Raw genomic sequence first — 24060 nt, 5'->3', positions numbered from 1 at the left:
CCACACCAAGACATGTCATAATTAAAACGGCAAAGTTACAGCTAAAGAGGATTCTAAAGGAAGCAAGAGAAAAGAGGAGTTACAATCAAGGGAACCTCCATAAGGCTATCAACTGACTTTTTAGCAGAAGCTCTGCAGGCCAGAAGGGAGTGGCAGGATACATATCAATGGCTGAAAGGTAAGACCTGTAACCTCCATTACTCGACCCAGCAAGATAATCATTTGGAATTGAAGAAAAGATTAAAGAGCTTCTCAGACATGAAGAAACTGAAAGAATTCATCAGTACTAAACCTGCACTGAAGAAATGTTGAAGGGTCTTCTCGAAGTGGAAAAGAAGAACCTATAGGAAAGGGAAACCCCACTAGGAAAGGCAGACACATAACAAGGACTAAAGATTATTTATGTAAGTCAGTATACAGATTAAAATACAAATTGTAGAAGCAACTATAACTACAAGTCATATACAGATTACAATACAAACTGTAGAAGCAACTATAACTACAAGTCGAATACAGATTAAAATACAAACTGTACAAGCAACTACAACTATATACAATTAAGGAAGAGATAAGAATATGCGAAATGACATAAAAAAACAAAATGTGGGGGAAGGGAGTAAAAATGTAGATCTTTTAGAATGTGTCTGAACTTAAATGACTATCAGTCATTTCTATTAACAAGTAGATAAAGCTACAGGTCAACATATATGAGGAACACTGTAACCACAAATCTAAAAACCTACAATAGCTACACAGAAGCTAGAGAGAAAAGAACACAAGCATGCCACCAAAGCAATCATTAAACCACAAAGGAAGACACAAAAAAGAGGAAGAAATGAACAAAGAACTAAAAGCGCAACATAAAGCAGCCCATACTCTATATGAAAATGAAATCATAAAACAGCTTTACCTGTCTCACTGCTTTCAGGCAGTGACTCATACTCTGAGTGGTCCGGACCCAGCGTGCTCATGGCTGTCTGGTCTGACTCCTGCGGATCTGACAGCCCAACACTGTCATGACTTTTGTCACCGTCACCGTTGGTGTCCAATCCTGTAATTAAGAATTTCAACCCAAGAGGAAGGGTTAGGAGAAGAGTTTTCTTAAAACAAAGACTTACATCTGCAGTTACGGACCTTTTCAACTTGACTGTGAGAGACCTCAGGGTTCATAAATACTGTCACCAACCATGACACAGATCTTAAACACTTTCCCAAAGGTGAACTCAAAGGAAACAAGGCTACAGCTCAGAGCAGAGGCCCAGCCCTGCCCACTTACCGAGATGGCCGCGGCCAGGGGACGCCTCCCAGACTGTGCTCACACCGCCGTCTGCAGCTCCACGCGCTTCCAGCTGTAACAGTGGAGTGCCCCATACTTTTGCATTAGGGTTTAGCTCCGAAACCTTGGCTGTTGGTACCTAAGAAAAAATACGATGTGTTTATTTGTATCCAAATTCCAATCACTTCAATTTTACTTACTAATTCAGAGTTAAAACACATCCATGCTAGAGAATTTATGTGAAAAAGGCGGAACCTATTTACACATACTTTTAGGGAGAGATCAGATGCAAATCCCACGGATGGAGGAGCCTGGTGGGCTGCATGCAGTCCATGGGGTCGCTAAGAGTCAAACATGACTGAGCGACTTCTCTTTCACTTTTCACTTTCATGCACTGGAGAAGGAAATGGCAACCCACTCCAGTGTTCTTGCCTGGAGAATCCCAGGGACGGGGCAGCCTGGTAGGCTGCCATCTATGGAGTCGCACACAGTCGGACATGACTGAAGCGACTTAGCAGCAACAGATGCAAAAGTGATCGAAGTTGATGCATTCAGAACTCCACTCACCAGCAGATGTTAAATTTCTTACCAAGTGAAAGGCTCTCAAGAAATGGGAATGAAAGTTCTGCCTTCATGGGGTACTTAAATCAACTTTTTAAACTGGTGACTCAGTTATTTCTCTGGTCCAGACTACCCAACACAATTCAAAGATTTGCAAATCTGAGAACCGATGGATAAAACTCTAAAATAAAGCTTGAACACTGCCAAAGGTTAAAGGCCATAGAAAATGAAAGAGTCATGGTGGAGAGGAGCCAGATGTGGACACCCTGTGACTGTGCCCATTTCCAGTCACGTGGCCCCCAGGCTGTTCCAAGCACACTGGCCCTTGACTCCCTGGGCTTGTCTGTCAGAACACTCCCAGGTGTCTGATTGGCTGGCTCACGCCTCTGAGTTCCTTGGGGACTGCTGGGGTATTTCCTGGCACACCTCACTAAACCCACCACCACCCTTGAATTTTCTCTCTCCTGCTTACAAATCCTGAAAAGTCCCGCAAATCTAAAAGAAGCTGATGTCCTGGGGCAGCCACCCCAATTCCTAAGCAAGCCTGGCCACGACCTGCATTCTCCAGGCACTGCACGTCACAATCCCACCAAGCAGGGCCAGGGCTGCAAAAGGGGGACAGGCCGGGTCCCAGAGCCCACGCAGCAGCTCCACACTGGGAGCAGCCTCCTGGCGCCACCCAGAAAGTCCGTCTCTAAGGCCAGTGCACTGTGATAAGCCGAGTAGGGAACAACGTGTGGGTCAACAACCTTAAAAACCACCATAATAAATTCACTCTGGCCGGATGATCAACACCTGCAGGGAGAAGATTGTGAAACCGAGGTAGAGGCTGATGTGGATAAAGTTACAGAGTATCCTCTGCCCATACCTCAAGGCATGGACAATAAACATGCCTAGAACCAGGCACGTACATGAGGGCTGATCTGGAGCCCTTCTAAATTTTAAGTACCAGACAGGGCAAAGAACAGGGTACCCCTTCTCCTTCAAGAATGTTTCCCTCAAGAAGCACTGAGTCTTCAAGCTCCCTTCTTATGTGACATCTAAACTTCCAGCTCATTGCTGGACTCTGCTCCTGCACGTCCCCGTGTCTTCAACACACACTTCTGACATCCTCAGGGAGTGCCGGGCACAGCACAAGGTGGTCCGCGAACAAGGCCGACAGGATTGCACCAAGCACAGTAACAGACAACCTCCACACCTCATGGGCACCACTGCCCTCAGCAGGTATACCTTTTCTCTCTGCTCTCTTTTTCTTCAAATTCATGCCTTTATTCTTTCCTATACTAATACTCTCATAACTCACCTCTTCTGGTTACACCCAGTCTTGTTCTCCCACGTGACTCGCGTCAAGTTTTCCACTCACGGAACAGACCCTGGACCTCATGGACACACTATACATTCTCTAAATTCCTAACTCCAACCTGCACTTTGCATGAGGTCTTCCTCGTTTTTAGCACCACCTGCAGTTGGCTGTACTGCATGACCAACACACATTTTACAGCTCACTAACACACACACACTCTCACTCTCTCTCTCTCCTGGAAGCACACTGCCCACAAACAGGATCCTGAGAGCCACGCAGGCCTCAGGCTCCTCCCACTCTGTTTACCCACAAGGCATGTCCTGTCCTCCCCATAGGCTCCCAGGTGTCCACTCTGGGCACACTGACACCTGGAGTCCTGAGCCCAGCAGGGAGCTGCCTGAGAAACATGTGGGAGGAACCAACGTTTCATGATGTAATAACATAAAATTCTACTTTCTACTATCTGACAACTTGTGCAAGGTTTTATGCCACAGCTGACTGGAACACTACCTGTGCACAACTGACTACTTCTACAGTAGGAAACACTCAAATCCAAATCAGCCATCAGGGGCTTCACACAATCTCCAGCAGTGAGTCAGGATTCGAGGGATATTCTGAGGTATGACGGGGATGCAAGAACGGAGATGTGACAGCCAGCTGGGTGCCAGGCACACCCCACGCCCGCACCTGAGTTGAGTCATGACAGCCTCATGACACAAGTAAGGAAACCAAGGCAGAGGAAGGTTAAGTAACTCGCCCACAAAAATGATCCTAATTAGAAAACTCTGTTCTAATATCAAGAAAACAAAACATTTATCAAGAGCTCATTAGCTTCTTGTAACTCACATGAGAAACAACTTGTACTAAACACATTTCTTCAAAATGCAGCTATTTTTCTGCAGTCACAGGGACCTCCAACTGATTATCAACAGCTCCAGTTTCATCTGTGTGGCTTCCTAAGTCTTATTTTTTCCCTGAAAAGTCATGGCCAAGCAATAGTTGGCAGAACTAGCAGTAAGCTGACCTTAATGGCCACATTCTAAAGCCATTCTACACAAATGACCCGTGTTACTCTTTCAAGAGTGCAGTATCCCCAAATTTTGACACTCAAAGAAACTACCCCTCAGTGCTATGCTCCATTAACAAAAATAACTAACTACCAACTCACAAACTTACATCTTTTGGCCAGGAAATAAAATCATCCCACTGACAAGTTAGTGAGTAGGAACCAGAACACCAAGTATCAAAGGAGGGGGAGGCAGATGGAGAATATAAGTCAGGTGAGATATGGAAGGGAAAGAAGTGCCCATTTTCTAAAGTTTAACTGAGCCTGGACGAGTCCTGGATTGGCACTAAGTTTAGCAACTCAGAGCAATTCAAAGACTTCACAATCATGACATCTATAACTCTGGCTTGTTACCTGTAAAACAACGTAATAACAGCTACTTATAGCTTAATGAGATGTCTGCACAGGCACTTTGAGGACTGGAGTTTTGAACAAAAAGCAGTACCAGTAAGTGTAGTGTGGCAAGTGAGCACACTGCCAGGCACATGGCACAGCTGACAGCTAACTCAGAGCAGCGCACACGCACCTCACTCTCCCGTACAAGAGCAGGAGCCATGTGTGCTCCACCTGAGGGACAGGTGTGGACAGCTGGGGCCAGCTGTCGGCCATGTCCACTGAGGGAAGCGGTTAAGTGGTGCTCGCCTCCAGAACTACTATAGGAATAAAACTGATTAACCTGAACATAACTGTTTTGGGAAAAACTCCCAAATCTGAGCATAGAATGGAAAGAAAGGAGGTTAGTAGATAAATTACAGAATTTAATTTCTACTTGCTTGTTTCTATATAATAGGCATAATATTTGGGCCACATCTCTCTGTTCACTATTACTATTTCTCTAGCCTAATACAACAAAAACCACTAAAAATAAACAGACTGAATGAATGCAATTTTGCTACTATAAGCATACGTGCCCAAAGGGCTGCATCAAGAACAAGACTAATTTCCTGTTTCTTGAAAGTTTGCATTTATTACAGAAATTCTAGGAAGATGCTCAAACGACCTGCTCGGTGCAGGATCACGTGCTGTTTTGGTTCTCCCAAACCAGTGGGGCCTGAGTGGTGAGGTTCCCAGAGCCCTGCAGGTGCTTCTGATGAGAAGAGGGAACCGACATCCTGGAGCCAGTTAAAAGCACCAAGAGTACCTACCTGGACGGCTGCTATGCAAAAGCAGTAGAAAGCAGAGATTTCAACTCCTCTGTGTTCTCCAAGTGTAACCCTCTGCAGTGATTTTATTTTTATTTTATTTTTTTTATTGTCACCCTGCTTATTTAACTTTTTTTTTAACTTTTAATTTTTACTTTATTTTACTTTACAATACTGTATTGGTTTTGCCATACATTGACATGAATCCACCACGGGTGTACATGCGATCCCAAACATGAACCCCCCTCCCACCTCCCTCCCCACAACATCCCTCTGGGTCATCCCCGTGCACCAGCCCCAAGCATGCTGTATCCTACATCTGCAGTGATTTTAAACATCCAATGGGCCAAATGTTTGTTCCACTCCACAAGGAGCCAGTGGCGAGGACAGGATGGATGAAGGCAGGGCAGGGTAGGCTCCACAGACAGTCACGCCTGATGACCTGTACCACAGGCACTAGTGCTCCAAGTCCACATGTAGATCCTAGCTTCAATACAGTAAGAGGGAACCGAATCCATACTCTGCAGTTTGGAAATGATTAAACTGATACTATACTAACTTTGTTTTATAACAACACTGAAACAACTAACAATTGTTTAGAATAAATCTTTGTTAATTCCAAGTTAAAAAGCAAAATGAAACATTAGCACATCACAACAATAAAAACTGATACAGCATACTTACTAAGTGTGCACCTGTCTCTCGCCATCCCCAAATGACAGCATCTTCTGCCACTGGTAGCTGAAAAGGAGGCTTTTCCATCCAAAACAAAGACATCTCCAGGTCCTGGGGCTTACAGTGCAGGTCCTCACTAAAGATCTGCTCATCTTCTAAGGTATCTTTCATGACTGTATCAGTCCATGGACAGCCCACTTGATATCTGCAACCATCTGCTGGACCCTCAGAAAACACCTGACTTGCCAGCTCCGCCATCGGGTAGCAAGAAAGTGCACTCAGAAACTGGAGGTGCTGATGCCCTGGGGGGCTCCGCAAATCCCCCTCAGACAGCTCTTCAGACACAAGCGACAGGGCAGGGTACTCACAATCTGGGACAGCCACCTCCCTGCTGTCATATGGGACAACAGGAATCCCCTGCGGCCCGTCCACTTGGGCAGGGTAAACACCAGTCATGCAGGAGCACCCTGCACGAAAACTCCCTAACTCCACTCTTTCAGAGACCACCAAGCCCTTGTCCCCTTGTAAGGCAGGTCCCTGTGCCGTGGACCTGGCGCTCCTCTGGCTGAAAGGGCATGCGTGTGCACTTGTCCCACACAGGCCTGCGTGGCTGGCAGTGCCGGGGCCGCCACCGCCTTCCTGCAGACGGAGCGCCTCCTCCTCCTCTCCACCCGTCAGCTCTGGTTCTCTCAGCCCTGATGCGCACCCACCAGAGGCCTCAGGAGTGTCTCCGGTTGACTGGGAGAGAACCTGCTTCAGCAGAAGGCTGCCACCACTGTGCACAGGGCTCACCCGCAGGCCTTCTGAGTCCTGCGCGCCTGGGGCCGAACTCTGGCTTACAGGTGGTGCAAGGCTGAGATCCTCACGGCTGCCGTCATTCACTCGGTAGGTATTGTTCCTTCCTGTGTGAGCTGTCTCAAAGTCAGAATTCTTTGCTTCACAAGAACTGACACAAGCAAGCACACCCTGACTGGGCACTGCCGTGCATTTCTGTGCGTTTGCTTCCCAGTCAAAGGCTGTTCGGGGGTCTCCCTGGACCCTCTCTGTGGCAGCTGTCCCGGTGTCCCTGTGACTGGCTCTCAGGGGTTCCTGCTCAGCACTCTCTGGTCTGTGAGGGTCCTTCCCTGAGCTCTTCACACACATCTCACCCTCTCTTTCACTCTCCTCTTCGGCGCAGGTGAAAACATCTGCAGAGGAAATGAGGTCACTTGCAGGCCACCTGGAACCGAGGAGGGACTTGCTGCGTGGAGGTGCTCCCTGCGAGTTTCGGGACATCCCTGGCCCGGCTGCTGCCGGTACTGCACACACCATGTTGCGGCCCTGGGCCCAGGCCTTGCTGGCCCTGGTGTTCACACTCAGGTCCACCTGGGCGGCAGCTCTCCACTCAGAAGCCCTCTTCCCACAAGCATCATCTTTCAAAACGCTGTCACCCTCATCCTGATAAGATGGATGGTTCCGAGATGGCAAAGACAAGCCGGCCCTGTCTGCATCCGGGCCACGTCCAGTTTCCATAGTGCAGTCTCCAGGGCGCTGCTCCTCAAGCACCAAGGGCCCTGGGCCGTCACCTCTGTGAGGGGCTGGCTCTTGGAAATTCGCATGAGTGGGAAGAAATCTAAAGGTCCCTGAAGGGATACATCTTCCTGAACTTAAACTGATTCTATCTCGACTTACGGAAAGGATTCTGCAGTTTGATCTACTAACATCTAAACTGGAATAATCGCTGCCTTTCAGTGCTTTTGCAGAGTTACTTGCTCCTTCCCTCCCAGAGTTTAAACTCTGATCTGCATGAGCTGTTACGGTCCCACAATCACCATCTCTCTCAACATGTGAAGCGCCACTGATTACAGTACTCTGTGAATCAGTCACCAGACCCCCAGGCTGTGAACTGCCACGCAATCTCCCTTCAGGGATGGTGCGTGCACTCACTAGGTAGTCAGCATCTGGGTGGATGTTTAAGGTGGGGAGTGTGCCCACATTACGGAATGTGCTCCTTTCTGTGTCAGCTTCGGGGAAGCTGGCGAAGGTCTGTGCCAGCAAGGCACCAACGTCTGTGGCACAGGGTGGGTCACTGTCACTCACCAGGGCAGAGGTAGGTTGAGCTTTCTCACCGAGAGCCCACTCTCTCTCCCTTGGGAGTGGCCTGCCCTGCAGGGGCAACTTTGCCCCAGGGGCCTCCGACCCCCCAGGCCCATGACCAGCACTGTCTGGCAGCTGGGCCCCTCTGTGGGCCCCCTCGGAGGTGACAGCTGGACAGCTCTGGGGAGCTGTAGCTGTTTCACACACATGACCACACAGCTCATCTCCACCTTCTGGGCCGTCAGGATCAACAGCACAAATACTGTAAAACCTGCTCTCTCGGGAATTCCTATACCGTTTGCAGTCACCACAAACAAGACCTCCACCTGCCCTCTCCTCACCACTCAGATCTGAGGAGTCAGCAGCACTACCAATATGAACAGTGACTAGCACCTTGTTCCCCACCTCGGAGCTTTCCCAGGTGGCTGGGCAGAGGCAGGGAGGGTGGTGGCCAAGGCCCTGGTCAGAGGGCGCCAGGGCTGGAGAGCAGGGCCCCTCACCAGCAGGAAGGCCCCCACACGGAGGGCCCTGGGCACCTTCACCACCATGCCCCACAGCAGTGACGTCAGGGTTCCCGTCAGCCTCACCTACATGTCCAGACCCAGTAAAGAGCCCAGACACGGGAGAGGAGTCCAGCAACTGCCCAGGCGCTGGGCCCTGTCTGTGTGCCAGCCTTGCCAAAACCCCAGCCCACAAGCTGGCCCTGCGTCCACCACCGGGAAGCTCCTCATCTCCAAAGGCACTGAATAATGAAGATAAAGTTGTACTTATCTTGCTCTCCGGTTCCTTCTCCTCCACTGATTTTTGTAACAGGCCAGTTTTTTCACTGTCATTGTCACCACTTAGTTCTTTGCGGAAGCAACAACCCATGTTCAAAAGTTCAAAAACTCACATAACAATGCCTGTTGCTTTCTGAGCCTCCACAAGTGCATCTCCCACTAACTTTCTATGGTTTCTGATGAGAAGCCGACACCCAGATCCCAAAAATAACCCTCGCACAGCAGTCACATGTCCCTGCCACTCAAGTCCCAAATCCGAATCACGGCAGACCTGCCCAGTGGCCATCTCCTCATGCCCGACAGTCCAAATGGCACTCAGAGTCCAAACACACACATAACACAGGAGATCTTTCTGGTATTTTTCTTATTCTCATAAATCCAATAGAAAACTAACTAACATTATTATCCCAGCCAAAAGAAGTCACTACAAACTTTGGCTTTTTATACCGTTTCAGTAGTCTCTGAATTGCATTTCACGGAATGGCGGCAACCAAAGGAGTTAACATATATATTCTCCCCAAAGGAAAATAACAGTAAAAATGTGTTCTTTAAAATTCTTAGGTTCTTATAGTTGTGAGTATTCAGTAATGATCATGCTAGGCACAAAACTGGAATGGTGTCCATTAAGAGATGTATATTGAAGGGTTCCTGGTGAACAGCATATGCTGTCTGGGGTTTGCGTTAAAACACACCTGGCCTGAAAATAAAGAAGTAAATACATACAGACATAACACTTTCAAAAACCATGTGTGCAGATGGGAGGAGGAAAAAAAAAAAAAAGAAGAAGCAAACTACAAGGGTGGGAACTATTCAAGTCAAAATGGGCACACTGAGGTTTGCTTTATTACTGTATTTCTGCAGACGTTCAAAACTTTTGGTAAAAAAAAAAAAAAAAAAAAAAAAAAAAACAGAGTAAGAGAAACAAAGAAAGAAAATCAACACTTGCAGCCCAGTCCAGGGACCCCCAAAAGTTCCCAAATGAAGCCCTTCTTCGAGCATGAGGAATGCAGTTATCCTGCATCCTATGGCCCCGGGCCAACAGCACCACAATGGGTCTGAACTTACTTCAACACCTGTAAGCTTTGTTCTCTGAATAAGAGATTCTTTCTCTTCAGTTCAGTCGCTCAGTTTTGCGACCCCATGAATCATAGCACGCCAGGCCACCCTGTCCATCACCAACTCCCAGAGTTCACTCAAACTCCTGTCCATCGAGTTGGTGATGCCATTCAGCCATCTCATCCTCTGTCGTTCCCTTCCTGCCTCCAATACCTCCCAGCATCAGGGTCTTTTCCAACAAGTCAACTCTTCACATGAGGTGGCCAAAGTACTGGAGTTTCAGCTTCAGCATCAGTCCTTCCACTGAACACCCGGGACTGATCTCTTTTAGAATGGACTGGTTGGATCTCCTTGCAGTCCAAGGGACTCCCAAGAGTCTCCTCCAACACCACAGTTCAAAAGCATCAATTCTTTGGCGCTCAGCTTTCTTCACAGTCCAACTATCACATCTCACATACATGACCACTGGAAAACCCACATCCTTGATTAGACGGACCCAAAGTAATGTCTCTGCTTTTTAATATGCTATCTAGGTTGGTCATAACTTTCCTTCCAAGGAATAAGCCTTTTTTAATTTCATGGCTGCAATCACCACCTGCAGTGATTTTGGAGCCCCCAAAAATAAAGTCTGACACTATTTGCCCATCTATTTCCCATGAAGTGATGGGACCAGAGGGGCATGATCTTAGTTTTCTGAAAGTTGAGCTTTAAGCCAACATTTTCACTCTCCTCTTTCACTTTCATCAAGTAGCTTTTTAGTTCCTCTTCACTTTCTGCCGTAACGGTGGTGTCATCTGCATATCTGCGGTGATTGATATTTCTCCCGGCAATCTTGATTCCAGCTTGTGCTTCTTCCAGCCCAGCGTTTCTCAGGATGTACTCTGCACAGAAGTTAAATAAGCAGGGTGACAGTATACAGCCTCGACATATTCCTTTTCCTATTTGGAACCAGTCTGTTGTTCCACGTCCAGTTCTAACTGTTGCTTCCTGACCTGCATATAGGTTTCTCAAGAGGCAGGTCAGGTGGTCTGTATTCCCATCTCTTTCAGAATTTTCCACAGTTTATTGTGATCTACACAGTCAAAGGCTTTGCCGTAGTCAATAATGCAGAATTAGATGTTTTTCTGGAACTCTCTTGCTTTTCAACGATCCAGTGGATGTTGGCAATTTGATCTCTGGTTCCTCTGCCTTTTCCAAAACCAGCTTGAACATGTGGAAGTTCACAGTTCATGTACTGTTGAAGCCTGGCATGGAGAATTTTGAGCATTACTTTACTAGCATGTGAGATGAGTGCAATTGTGCAGTAGTTTGAACATTCTTTGGCACTGGAATGAAAACTGACCTTTTCCAGTCCTGTGGCCACTGTTGAGTTTTCCAAATTTGCTGCGATACTGAGTGCAGCACTTTCACAGCATCATCTTTCAGGATTTGAAATAGCTCAAATGGAATTCCATCACCTCCACTAGCTTTGTTTATAGTGATGCTTCTTAAGGCCCACTTGACTCTGCATTCCAGGATGTCTGGCTCTAGGTGAGTGATCACACCATCGTGATTATCTGGGTCGTGAAGATCTTTTTTGTACAGTTCTTCTGTGTATTCTTGCCACCTCTTCTCAATATCTTCTGCTTTTTTTAGGTCCATACTATTTCAAGCCCTTTATTGAGCCCATCTTTGCATGAAATGTTCCCTTAGTATCTCTAATTTTCTTGAAGAGATCTCTAGTCTTTCCCATTCTGTTGTTTTCCTCTATTTCTTTGCACTGATCACTGAGGAAGGCTTTCTTATCTCTCCTTGCTATTCTTTGGAACTCTGCATTCTTGCTTACTATGATTCAAACATGACATTTTGAAAACAAAATAATTCTGTTAATTCTTTTGTGAGAGAGATTTTTCTACGTTAACCTACAAGTTATGGCTGGTGGACTTCTAACATTTTATAAAACACTGATTTTGATTAAAAAAAAAAGTTTAGGAATTCTACTTAAACATGATGATAGCAATTCAATCTGACTGTTCTACACTCTCCTCCCCCGATTTCCAAATCTCATCATGCTTTGTAAGGCCACCCCTCTCAACTGTGCCAAACAACTCTCTTATGCCCACATGCCGCCCACTCTTCAAGCATCTGGGAAACCATCCTAGCAGTAAATGCACCACTGACTCTCTCAAATTGGGGGACCTGCAGGCTCTCTCAAAGATGCAAACACAAACATAGGTTTAAGAGTGCATTGCTGCTAGGCAACACCACTTAACTGACCTAGTGAAAGTCTCTCAGTGGTGTCCGACTCTGCAACTCCATGGACTGTAGCCTGCCAGGCTCCTCTGTCCATGCAAGAACAGTGGCTGTTCCCTTCTCCAGGGGATCTTCCCAATCCAGGAATCAAACCGGGGTCTCCTACACTGCAGGAGGATTCTTTACCAGCTGAGCTACCAGGGAAGACCTAACTTACTGAGAAAATAACTGGATCTAATACATCATTTCATTCATACCCAGGGAAGGCTAGGTGACACCAAGGTGTACACAGAAGTAAATCGATAAAAGCAGTAGGAAGTTGTTCTCTTGGCACTCAGCAGTTCAGGTTGCAGAAAACTCAAAGAAATTCTTGGTAACATACCATGAGCACTTGGTGAAGGAGCTTTCATTTTCGTGAAATACCACCTGCCAGACTAAAAATGAATGCCACCAATTTGCATTATATAGGTTTAAGCAATCAAGTTTTATTTCTATAAAAATTACATACAATAAGAAATTTTCAGTAATTCTATGTTATTAAAAAGACAATTTTAAGTCACTGACAATCTTAAAAAAGTTCTCACTTAAAAGGTTATGAAAAATGTGGGGAAGGGGAGTAAAAAAATGTACATCTTTAAGAATGTGTTTGAGCTTACATGACGATCAGTATAAAGCAAGTAGATACAGTTATGGGTTAAATATTGGAAAACCAAGGTAACCACACATCAAAAAAATACAATGGATGCACAAAAACCAAAAAAAAAAAAAAAAGGACTCAAGAATAATAATGAAAGAAAACCACTAACCACAAAAGGAAAAAACAAAAAGAAACAAAGAAAAAATACAAAATTAACTGCAAAACAAGGTTTAAGATGGCAATAAATACATACTAATCAATAATTACTTTAAATGTCAATGGATTAAATGTTCCAATCAAAAGACAGTGTCAGACTGGATAATACAAGAACCTACAGTATGCTACCTATAGGAGAGTACTTCAGGGCAAAAGACACATACAAACTGGAAATGAGACAGAAAAAGACATTTTATGCTGATGGAAATGACAAGAAAGTGGAGTTGGCAATAGTCATTATCAGACAAAACATACTTTAAAACAAAAACCACAAAGAATGACAAAGTAGGACACATATAAAAGCATCAACACAAGAGGCAGACATAATATTTGTTAACATATATGCACTCAATATAGGAGCACTTAATACATAAAACAAACACTACAGACATAAATGGAAAAAATGGATGGGAATATAGTAACAGCAGACTTCTAACCTTCCACTGACATAAATGGATAGATATTTCAGACAGAAAATAAGAAGGCAACAAAGATCTTGAATGACAAAACAGAACTATTATATTTAATTGATATTTCCAGGATGTTACATCCAAAAAAAGCAGAATACACATTCTTTTTAAGAGTACATAGAAAAAAAGAGTACATAGAACAATCTCTAGGGCACAAAACAAGCCTCAACAAACCGAATAGAACAGAAATTATTTCAAGCATCTTTCCTGACCACAATAGCATAAAAGTAGAACATCAACCACAGAAAAGAGAAAAGAGGAAAAAACAACTGCATAGAGACTAAACAACATGCTACTAGGAGACCACTGGGTCAACAATGAAATCAAAGAGGAAATTTAGAATTACTTCTAAACAAATGACAATGAAGCAACCATACGAAAACTATGAGATGCAGCAAAAGCAGTTCTAAGAGGGAAGTTCATAGTGATACAAGACTTCCTCAAAAAAAGAAGAAAAAAATCTCAAATAAACAACCTAATCTATCACCTGAAGAATTAGAAAAGAAACAATAAACAGAACCGAAAGCTGGAACATAGAAATAATAAAGATCAGAGAGGACACAGAGAATTAAGAAAAAGATCATAAAACCAAGAACTAGTTTTTTGAAAGGATAAACAAAAGTAACAAACCTCTGACCAGGCTGACCAAAAGAAAAAAGAAATACAACTAAACAAAATAAGAAATGAAAGAGGAGAAGTAACAACCAATACCATGGAAATACAAAATACCATTAAAGAAAATATTATGAACAGTTAGTTATATGTCAACAAAACAAACAACTTAAAAGAAATGGACAATTTCTAGAAATACATAGCCCAATGAAACTAAGTGAAGAATTAGATAATTTGAACAGACAGATCACTTGATGTGAAATACAATCTGCAATTTAAAAACAACAGTAAATTCCATGCAAACAAGAGTCTAGGCCTGGATGACTTCTCTGGGGAACTCCACCTAACACACAAGGAAGAGCTGACACCTATGCTTCTCAAACTCTTCCAAACAACTGAAAAAGAAAAGGACATTCTCAGTCATCCTACAAAGCCACCATCACCTCTGAAGGACATAAAACTTTTAAGACAGCCAAAAAATTACAGAAGGAAAAAAAGTATGAGAGTTGATTTTATTCTAAAGGGCAACTCGGTTACTTTTTAATTGGATTTTTTATTTTTGGTAACTCAGTTACCTAATCCACATAAACAACAATAGCTTTAAAATTCTTTTCTATATCATTAGGTGAAGTTATTAAGTGAAAGTTGCTCAGTCGTGTCCGACTCTTTGTGACCCCATGGACTAATATAATACAGTCCATGGAATTCTCCAGGCCAGAATACTGGAGTAGGTAGTCTTTCCCTTCTCCAGGGGATCTTCCCAACCCAGCAATTGAACTGGGGTCTCCTGCATTGCAGGCAGATTCTTTACCAGCTCAGCCACAGGGAATACAACAAAAAAACCTATTTGTGGATTACAAATTTACATCTCAGGCCCTAACCTCTCTAATTAGGACCAACTGACACTAGTGACCCACTTCACTGCTCACTTAAAATTTTTAACAGGTGGATTTTCCCTCCACAAAGCTATACTTTCCAGTTTTTTTCATCTCAAATAAAACCATCATCCACTAAGTTACTCAACTATCCCTGATAGATTTTTCCCTCACCGCAATCCCTACATCCAATCCATAAAGTGGTGCCATTTATGGATTTCCAGAAAATCCAAAATCCATTCATTTCAAGTCTAAGCCACCACATTTTTCACCTTACTTACCAGTTCTTTAACTTGGTTTCTTTGCTTCTATTCTTGGTGGCAAGAACACACAGAAGAACTATACAAAAAAGATTTTCATGACCCAGATAACCACAGTGGTGTGATCACCCACCTAGAGCCAGACATCCTGGAATGCAGAGTCAAGTGGGCCTTAAGAAGCATCACTATGAACAAAGCTAGTGGAGGTGATGGAATTCTAGTTGAGCTATTTCAAATCCTGAAAGATGATGCTGTTAATGTGCTGCACTGAATATGGCAGCAAATTTGGAAAACTCAGCAGTGGCCACAGGACTGGAAAAGGTCAGTTTTCATTCCAACCCCAAAGAAAAAGGCAATGCCAAAGAATGTTCAAACAACTGCACAATTGTACTCATCTCACACGCTAGCAAAGTAATGTTAAAATTCTCCAAGCCAGGCTTCAACAGTACATGAACTGTGAACTTCCACATGTTCAAGCTGGTTTTGGAAAAGGCAGAAGAACCAGAGATCAAATTGCCAACATCCTCTGGATCATGGAAAAAGCAAGAGAGTTCCAGAAAAACATCTAATTCTGCATTATTGACTATGGCAAAGCCTTTGACTGTGTAGATCACAACAAACTGTGGAAAATTCTGAAAGAGATGCGAATACCAGACCACCTGACCTGCCTCCTGAGAAGTCTGTATGCAGGTCAAGAAGCAAGTTAGAACTGGACATGGAACAACAGGCTGGTTCCAAATAGGGAAAGGAGTACGCCAAAGCTGTATATTGTCACCCTGCTTATTTAACTTCTAGGCAGAGTACATCGTGAGAAACACTGGGCTGGATGATGCACAAGCTGAAATCATGATTGCCGGGAGAAATATCAATCACCTCAGATATGCAGATGAAACCACCCTTATGGCAGAAAGTGAAGAATTAAAAAGGCTCTTGATGAAAGTGAAAGAGGAGAGTGAAAAAGCTGGCTTAAAGCTCACCATTCAGAAAACTAACATCATGGCATCTGGTCCCATCACTTCAAGGCAAATAGATGGGGAAATAATGAAAACAGTGAGACGCTTTATTTTCTTGGGCTCCAAAATCACTGCAACGGTGACTGCAGCCATCAAATTAAAAGACACTTGCTCCCTGGAAGAAAAGCTATGACCAACCTAGACAGCATATTAAAAAGCAGAGATGTTACTCTGCCAACAAAGATCCATCTAGTCAAAGCTATGGTTTTTCCAGTAGTCATGCATGGATGTGAGAGAGTGGGAGTATAAAGAAAGCTGAGTGCAGAAGAACTGATGCTTTTGAACTGTGGTGTTGGAGAACACTCTTGAGAGTCCCTTGGACTGCAAGGAGATCCAACCAGTCCATCCTAAAGGAGATCAGTCCTGGGTGTTCATTGGAAGGACTGATGCTGAAGCTGAAACTCCAATACTTTGGCCACCTGATGTGAAAAACTCACTCATTGAAAAAGACCCTGATGCTGGGAAAGACTGAAGGCAGGAGAAGGGGATGACAGAGGACGAGATGGTTGGATGGCATCACTGACTCGATGGACAAGAGTTTGAGCAAGCTCCGGGAGTTGGTGACAGACAGGGAAGCCTGGTGTGCTGCAGTCCACGAGATCACAAAGAGTGGGACACAACTGAGTGACTGAACTGAACCGATTCTTGGCTCACTACAATATATTCTATTAATACAATAAAGTCAAAGTAATCTTTTTATAAGTCATGTTATTCCCCACCTAAAATCCTCTATCTCTATCCCAAATTAATTTCAACCACTCAGAGATAATGCAAAACTGTTCCCAAGTGCTGACAAGAGCTAGGTTTTGCTTCTGGTATTACTTTCTACTTGTTTCTCTTTCTAAAGGAAATAACACATGCCAAAGAGGATGTATCTCTTCTTGAGTCGGCTCTGAAGCTGCCCAGGTTCAAATCCTGGACAGATGAGCAATTTTAGGGAAACTGCTAAAGCCTCTCTGCTCTCAGTTTCCTCCAGTTAAGATCACTTTTTATACTCACTGATTGGCTAGACTTGCAAACAGTTACAACTCAATAAGGGTATTATTTGGGGAAGGAGATTAGCAGGGAGCTGTATAACAATTGGCAGCACCATGGCCAAAATGCAAACCTACTTGTGAATTATTCAGACATTTATTTGGCTGTTCCTAAGGACATTGTCCTCCTACTTACACTGCATCCAACTCTAGGGGAAAGACTAAACCTTGAAAAAGACTGGTTCCCAAATCAGACAGCTAAGCACAGACACTTTGCAGTTGCACAGCTGCAGACTATGAAGGGTCAGTACTCAGAGCCACCACACCAACTCAGCTGTCCACACAGGTGTGCCATTATAATGCCAGTTAGAAAAATGTTCAAAGCAATGTCATTTATGATAGGAGGAAAAAAAGAAACACGTTCAATGTAACCAAAAACTGAACAGCTAAAGAAATGATGGTAAATCAACATAAAATACCACAGGGCACAAGGGTATATACAGATGAAGTCTGCTATGGGGAGAAAGCATGAGGTAAAATATGTATAAACATACTGTTTAAAACTACATAAAAATGTATGTACTCTTTAACAAGACTCCTACTTTCTACAGAATGCAAATCTGTTATCAAGTTTTAAAGAACACACATGTTGTGAGCCCAGATGGTCTCTTAATGATGATCCCTTCTAGTTCTAGCATTTAGTGATCCTATAAAAACCTAAAGTGTGCAAATACTCTGAAAAACTGGTGAGGAGAATACACATACTTTACAATACCAGATGTCAGAGATGTGTTCTGTGACACCAGGGGTACTGAGTAGCAAAGCTGGACCAAGAACCAGTCATGTAATACTTGATTATAAGACATGAACTCTTCATAATGACAAAGAAATCATGTGCAGGCAGCACTAGTTGCAAATCATTTCTCCACAGAAATGAATATTGAATGCTGGCTCAAGTGTTATACTTCTTTTCTAGGCAGGTCTTATCTCAATTGTTTCCCACAACATAGTTTAAAAGAAAGTGAACCCCATACCAAAACCCACCCACAGAATCCAAATATCTAGTTTTATGCCCTAACATGGGTTTTAAAGACATGTGAATATATCAGATCATGAACCAACCAAGAGGAAGTGGGAGATTTGATCTAAAACAGTTTTTTAAATCTGTCAGTGATTTCTGTATAGTGTTAACTCTTATATTTGACTTTCAAATGACTTAAAATATTACAGAATTCACTTAAAATCAGTGTAAAATACAATATGCAAAAACCCTATATACATAATAATGATAAAATACAGTAGTTTGGAGGACACCCTTCATTTTTTAAAATTCTGCCTTATTAAAAATATATCAACAATCCAATTCCCCGCCTTTTTTAACTTCTACATGAGCTGCTTATAAGTTGGGGTGTAGAGGAGGCTGCTATAAATTTTGTAATATTACTTTTAAAAATTTACATTTACTTTAAAAAAGACTTAATTTTAAAATTCCGTAGGACATAAATCGTAAGATCATAAGATCACTTAGAAGATCACATAAATCTGCAAGCAATAAATGCTGGAGGGGGTGTGGAGAAAAGGGAACCCTCCTACACTGTTGGTGGGAATGCAAACTAGTACAGCCACTATGGAGAACAGTGTGGAGATTCCTTAAAAATTGCAAATAGAACTACCTTATGACCCAGCAATCCCACTGCTGGGCATACACACCGAGGAAACCAGAATTGAAAGAGACACATGTACCCCTATGTTCATCGCAGCACTGTTTATAATAGCCAAGACATGGAAACAACCTAGATGTCCATCAGCAGATGAATGGATAAGAAAGCTGTGGTACATATACACAATGGAGTATTACTCAGCAGTTAAAAAGAATTAATTTGAATCAGTTCTGATGAGATGGATGAAACTGGAGCCGATTATACAGAGTGAAGTAAGCCAGAAAGAAAAACACCAATACAGTATACTAACACATATATATGGAATTTAGGAAGATGGCAATGATGACCCTGTATGCAAGACAGGGAAAGAGACACAGATGTGTATAACGGACTTTTGGACTCAGAGGGAGAGGGAGAGGGTGGGATGATTTGGGAGAATGACATTCTAACATGTATACTATCATGTGAATTGAATCGCCAGTCTATGTCTGACGCAGGATGCAGCATGCTTGGGGCTGGTGCATGGGGATGACCCAGAAAGATGTTATGGGGAGGGAGGTGGGAGGGGGGTTCATGTTTGGGAATGCATGTAAGAATTAAAGATTGTAAAATTTAAAAAATAAAAAACTAAAATTTAAAAAAAAAAAAAAAAAAAAAAAAGAAGATCACATAAGATCACTTAGAAGACTGCCAACCTAAACGTGCCTGACTCCAAATGCATCTGATACATGAAAACGCAAACAGTGAAACCAATGTTCTCAGTAAAAACTTAATATGACTTCTGTGCTTTAAGGAATACAGGCTGTTGAAATGTAAAGTTAATCACACACACACTAGATGATCAGTGAACCATTAACAACACTGTGATGAAGAGATGAAATTAATACACATGGCACTCAGCTGTCTGTAGAGCTACACGCATATACTAGAAGAGAATACACAGTACTGACATATACTGTTCCCAAGTGGGTCCTCCCCCACTCTCTTTTTGGGGAACATTCACATTTTCTAATTTCTTTACAATTAATATTTACTATAATGCATTGTCTGTGAGCTTCAGCTATGATTAATTTCTGAACTGAATTACCTGACTCAAAGCTGGAATGGAACTTGTCTGAGAAGTTGTCTGAGATATGGGACCATTCATCTGTAAAATTGAAAACACCAGACACACCATCACTACAATGCAAAGAAACACATTTTCAAACCATGGTAATTGAGCAAAACAAAACCCACTGAGAAAAGCACACTTATATGACAAAGAAATTTAATGAGATAGTCAAAATGATGTAGGAGCCTTGAAATGTAAAATACTTTTAAATTCTGACTGGTGTTATTCCTTGTCATTTCAACTGGAAAAATTGAGAAAACCTACTTTTCCCAATATCATTTAGAAACTTTAAATCTCATTGCCTGACATGATAATAGCTTACAATAAACAAATGCACTCAAAATTTTGAATCTGTATTATAATTTCTAATTAACTCTTTAAATAAATACCACTACAATGGCTATCATGTTATTAAAATATTTATAAATCACTGCCTTTATCTTAGTGATTTTAAGTCCAAAGCTTTAAGTCTTAAGAACTATAATGCCCGTGTTTTCTCTATCGCTTAGAAATCTGGAATTTCCTCTACTAAGCAAGCCCTAAGTATACTCAGAATTTACCCCTATATTTAAGCATAAGTGTTCTGAGTAGAGTGCAGAGCCTGTTATCACAACAGAAGAGGGTGCACGGGCCAGCGCTGGCCTGGACGCCCACTCACCAGATGTGCACTGTCTTTCCCTTCTTGGACTCGTTGGCCCTGCGGTTCAGCCACGACCTTAGCGTCCTGATCAGAAGTCATGAGCTGTTTACTTTGTGGCTCCACTGGGAGAAGTTCAATGTTAGCCAGCGAATCCTGTAAAACGACAGACAGTAAATTGGTAACTTGAAATGCAGAGGGTATTTAATTATAAAATGAAACTATTAAGCAGTTTTAAAATCCTCAAGTTTTCTAGGTCATATGTTTATCCCTCTGCAGTCTAAGTAGTTTAAAGAAATTTGCCCATTATGTCCACCTTTCACACCCAAGAAATTACATTTTTAAAAAAAGTTTCTTCTTCATATTAATTTGCTAACTATAATACTGTAAGATTTAGAAACCAAATGCTAACATATACAAACCCACTCATGTTCAGAAATTCATTTTTTAAAAACAGAAAATTATCAAAGTACTAGAACTCCAGTTTGGGACTGATGAATCCCAAATTTATGTATATATAGAATTCTGTAACACTCCTAGAGGAAAACATAGGCAGAACACTCATATAAATCACAGCAACATCTTTCTTGATCCATCTTCCACAATAACGTAAATAAAAACAAAAAGAAACAAACAGGGTCGACTTTAAAGCTTTTGCTCAGCAAAGGAAACAATAAAAGGAAAAGACAACCCACAGATTGAGAAAATATTTGCAAACAATGCAACCAATAAGGGATTAGTCTCTAAAATTTACAAACAGCTTAAGACACCTAACAGCATCAAAATAAACAATCCACTCAAAAAATGGGCAAAAGACCTGAAAAGACATTTCTCCAAAGATAAACAGATAAGCAAAAGGCACAAGAAAAGATGCCAACATGGCTAGTTATTAGATAAATGCAAATAAAAACTACAATGAGAGATCACCCCACAACAGTCAGAATGGTTAAATACAAAAAACCCACAAACAACAAATGCTGCAGAGGGTGTAGTGAGAGGATTCTTCCTACACTGCTGGTGGGAATGCTAACTGGTACAGCCACTATAGAGAACAGTATGGAAGTTCCTTAAAAAAACTAAGAATAGAGCTACCATATGACCCTGCAATCCCACTCGGGCATGCATCTGGAGAAAAACATAATTTGAAAGATTATATGCACCCCAATGTTCTTTATAGCCCTGTTTACAGTGGCCAAGACATGGAAACAACCTCAATGTCCATCAACAAGGGAATGGATAAAGATGTGGTACATATATACAATGGAATGTGTGTGTGTTCATGCTAAGTAGCTTCAGTTAAGATGGACTCTTTGTGACCCTATGGATTGTAGCCCGCCAGGCTCCTCTATTTATGGGATTCTCCAGGCAAGTATACTGGAGTGCGTTGCCAGGCCCTGCTTCAGGGGATCTTCCCAACCCAGGGGTTGAACCAGGGATCTTACATCTCCTGCACTGGCAGGTGGGTTCCTAACCACTAGCGCCTAATTCACTCCGTGTGACACTCTCTAGGTCCCTTCACATTGCTGCAAATGGCATTATTTCATTCTTTTAATGACTGAGTAATATATGATGGAATATTACTCAGCAATTAACAATGGAAACAGTGACAGACTTTATTTTCTTAGGCTCCAAAATCACTGCGGATGGTGACTGCAGCCATGAAATTAAAAGATGCTTGCTCCTTGGAAAAAAGCAATGACAAATCTAGACAGCATATTAAAAAGCAGAGACATTACTTTGCCTGCAAAGGTCCGTAGAGTCAAAGCTATGATTTTTCTAGTAGTCATCCACGGATGAGAGAGATGGACAATAAAAAAGGTTGGGCATCAAAGAACTGATGTTTTCAAACCATGGGACTGGAGAAGACTTTTGAGAATCCCTTGGACAGCAAGGAGATCAAACCAGTCAATCCTAAAGGAAATCAACCCTGAATATTTATTGAAAGGACTGATGATGAAGCTGAAACTCCAATACTTTGGCCTCCTAATGCAAAGAGCCAACTTACTGGAAAATACCCTGATGCTGGGAAAGACTGAAGGCAAGAGGAGAAGGGGACAACAGAAGATGAGAAGTTGCAAGGCATCACCAACTCAACAGACATGAGTTTGAGCAATCTAGGAGATGGTGAAAGACAGGGAAAGACAGGCATGCTGCAGTCCATAGGGTCGCAAAGAGCTGGACATGACTGAGCGGCTGAACAACAATTACAAAGAATGAAATAATGCTATTTGCAGCAACATGCAGGGACTGAAAGAGGATCACACAGAGTGAAGACAGACAGACAGAGAAGGAGAAATTATATATATCCCCTGTATGTGGAATCTAAAAAGAAATGATACAAAAGAACTTGCTTCAAAACACAAAGAGACTCACAGAAAACTAATTTATGGTTGCTAGGCGTGGAATGGCTACTTAGGGACTTTGGGATGGACATGTATGCACTGCTTCTTTTAAAATGGATAACCAACAAGCACCTACTGTGTAACATGTGGAACTCTGTTCAACGCTATGTGCCAACTGGGATGGAAGGAACGTCTGGGGGAAATGGATACATGTATACGTATGGCTGAGTCCCTTTGCTGTTCAGCTGCAACTACACAACATTGTTAATCAGCTAAACCCCAATACAAAATAAAAAGCTTAAAGTTTTGGAAAAAATAAAAGAAATTCATTTTTTAAGAACAGAAAATTACCAAATTAACAGAACTCCAGTTTGAGACTGATGAATCCCAAATTTATGCATATATAGTTTTTGACCAGCCCATTTCATTTTCTTCCAGGAAAGCAGTAGCCTGGAGAAATAAACAAGTTTGTTTTAAAGGAATCCCTTCACAGTCTTGAAGAAAGAAACCAAAAGCAACAGGAACACAGGGCAAAAGCATGCCAAGCAGCTCGCGTAAAGCTTTTGCCTGGCTCAACAGCTGGACACTGAACTTCATGTAATTTTCCCAAACGGATCATGAAGTAACACTGGCTTAGAAGGGATACCAGTTATCATGATTTTATATTACGAGTGTCAGAACCACGGTTCTCAGACATCCAGGTGTGACTTAAGCGTTCCCTCTCTATGTAAGCTATGACTCCTCAAAAGATAAAGAAGTTATTTAACCCAGATTTTTCAAGCTTTTCTAAAAACACACAGCATCCAAGTGGCAGATAAATTTAAAAGCTGTTTTTTGTCACTAGGTAAACCATGTAGGTTTTTAAGTTTCTATGATGGCACTTTCTAGTCTCAATAACCTGCTTATGATAAATTCTTAAAACCCTTTATAATGAAATAATCTGATGATCAAAGGTAAACTAGTCCTACTGTCAAATGTATCATCAACCACAGAAGCACAGAATCACTGAAACGCTGTACAACAGACTTGGAAATGGAAACTACTAACAGAGGAGAAGGGCCTGAAACAAATCAGTTTCAGAGATCC

At 42.5% G+C, this 24060-nt stretch overlaps 1 protein-coding gene across 15 annotated transcripts in view; it reads right to left on the bottom strand.

The window, feature by feature from the left end:
* LARP4B (La ribonucleoprotein 4B) overlaps positions 1-24060 on the bottom strand; it is an 86076-nt gene that overhangs the window by 36901 nt on the left and 25115 nt on the right. For 7 of the 15 annotated variants that reach the window (XM_060396884.1, XM_042229720.1, XM_042229722.2 and 4 more), the window contains exons 2-5: positions 20654-20788; positions 19972-20031; positions 1277-1415; positions 911-1051 (exon numbers count right to left, since the gene is read on the bottom strand). In XM_060396884.1, coding sequence (XP_060252867.1) covers positions 911-1051; positions 1277-1415; positions 19972-20031; positions 20654-20734 — 421 coding nt within the window. In that variant the 5' untranslated portion in view covers positions 20735-20788. Of the gene's footprint in view, positions 1-910; positions 1052-1276; positions 1416-6032; positions 9057-19971; positions 20032-20653; positions 20789-23325; positions 23346-24060 lie in introns of those variants that run through there. The other 8 variants (XM_060396880.1, XM_042229716.1, XM_042229717.1 and 5 more) reach the window with 2 other exon arrangements.

This window comes from Ovis aries, chromosome 13 (assembly GCF_016772045.2).
Source record: "Ovis aries strain OAR_USU_Benz2616 breed Rambouillet chromosome 13, ARS-UI_Ramb_v3.0, whole genome shotgun sequence".
Lineage (NCBI taxonomy): Eukaryota > Metazoa > Chordata > Mammalia > Artiodactyla > Bovidae > Ovis > Ovis aries.
The sequence above is the reverse complement of the archived record's forward strand: the minus strand, read 5'-3'. Positions and strand labels throughout refer to the sequence as shown.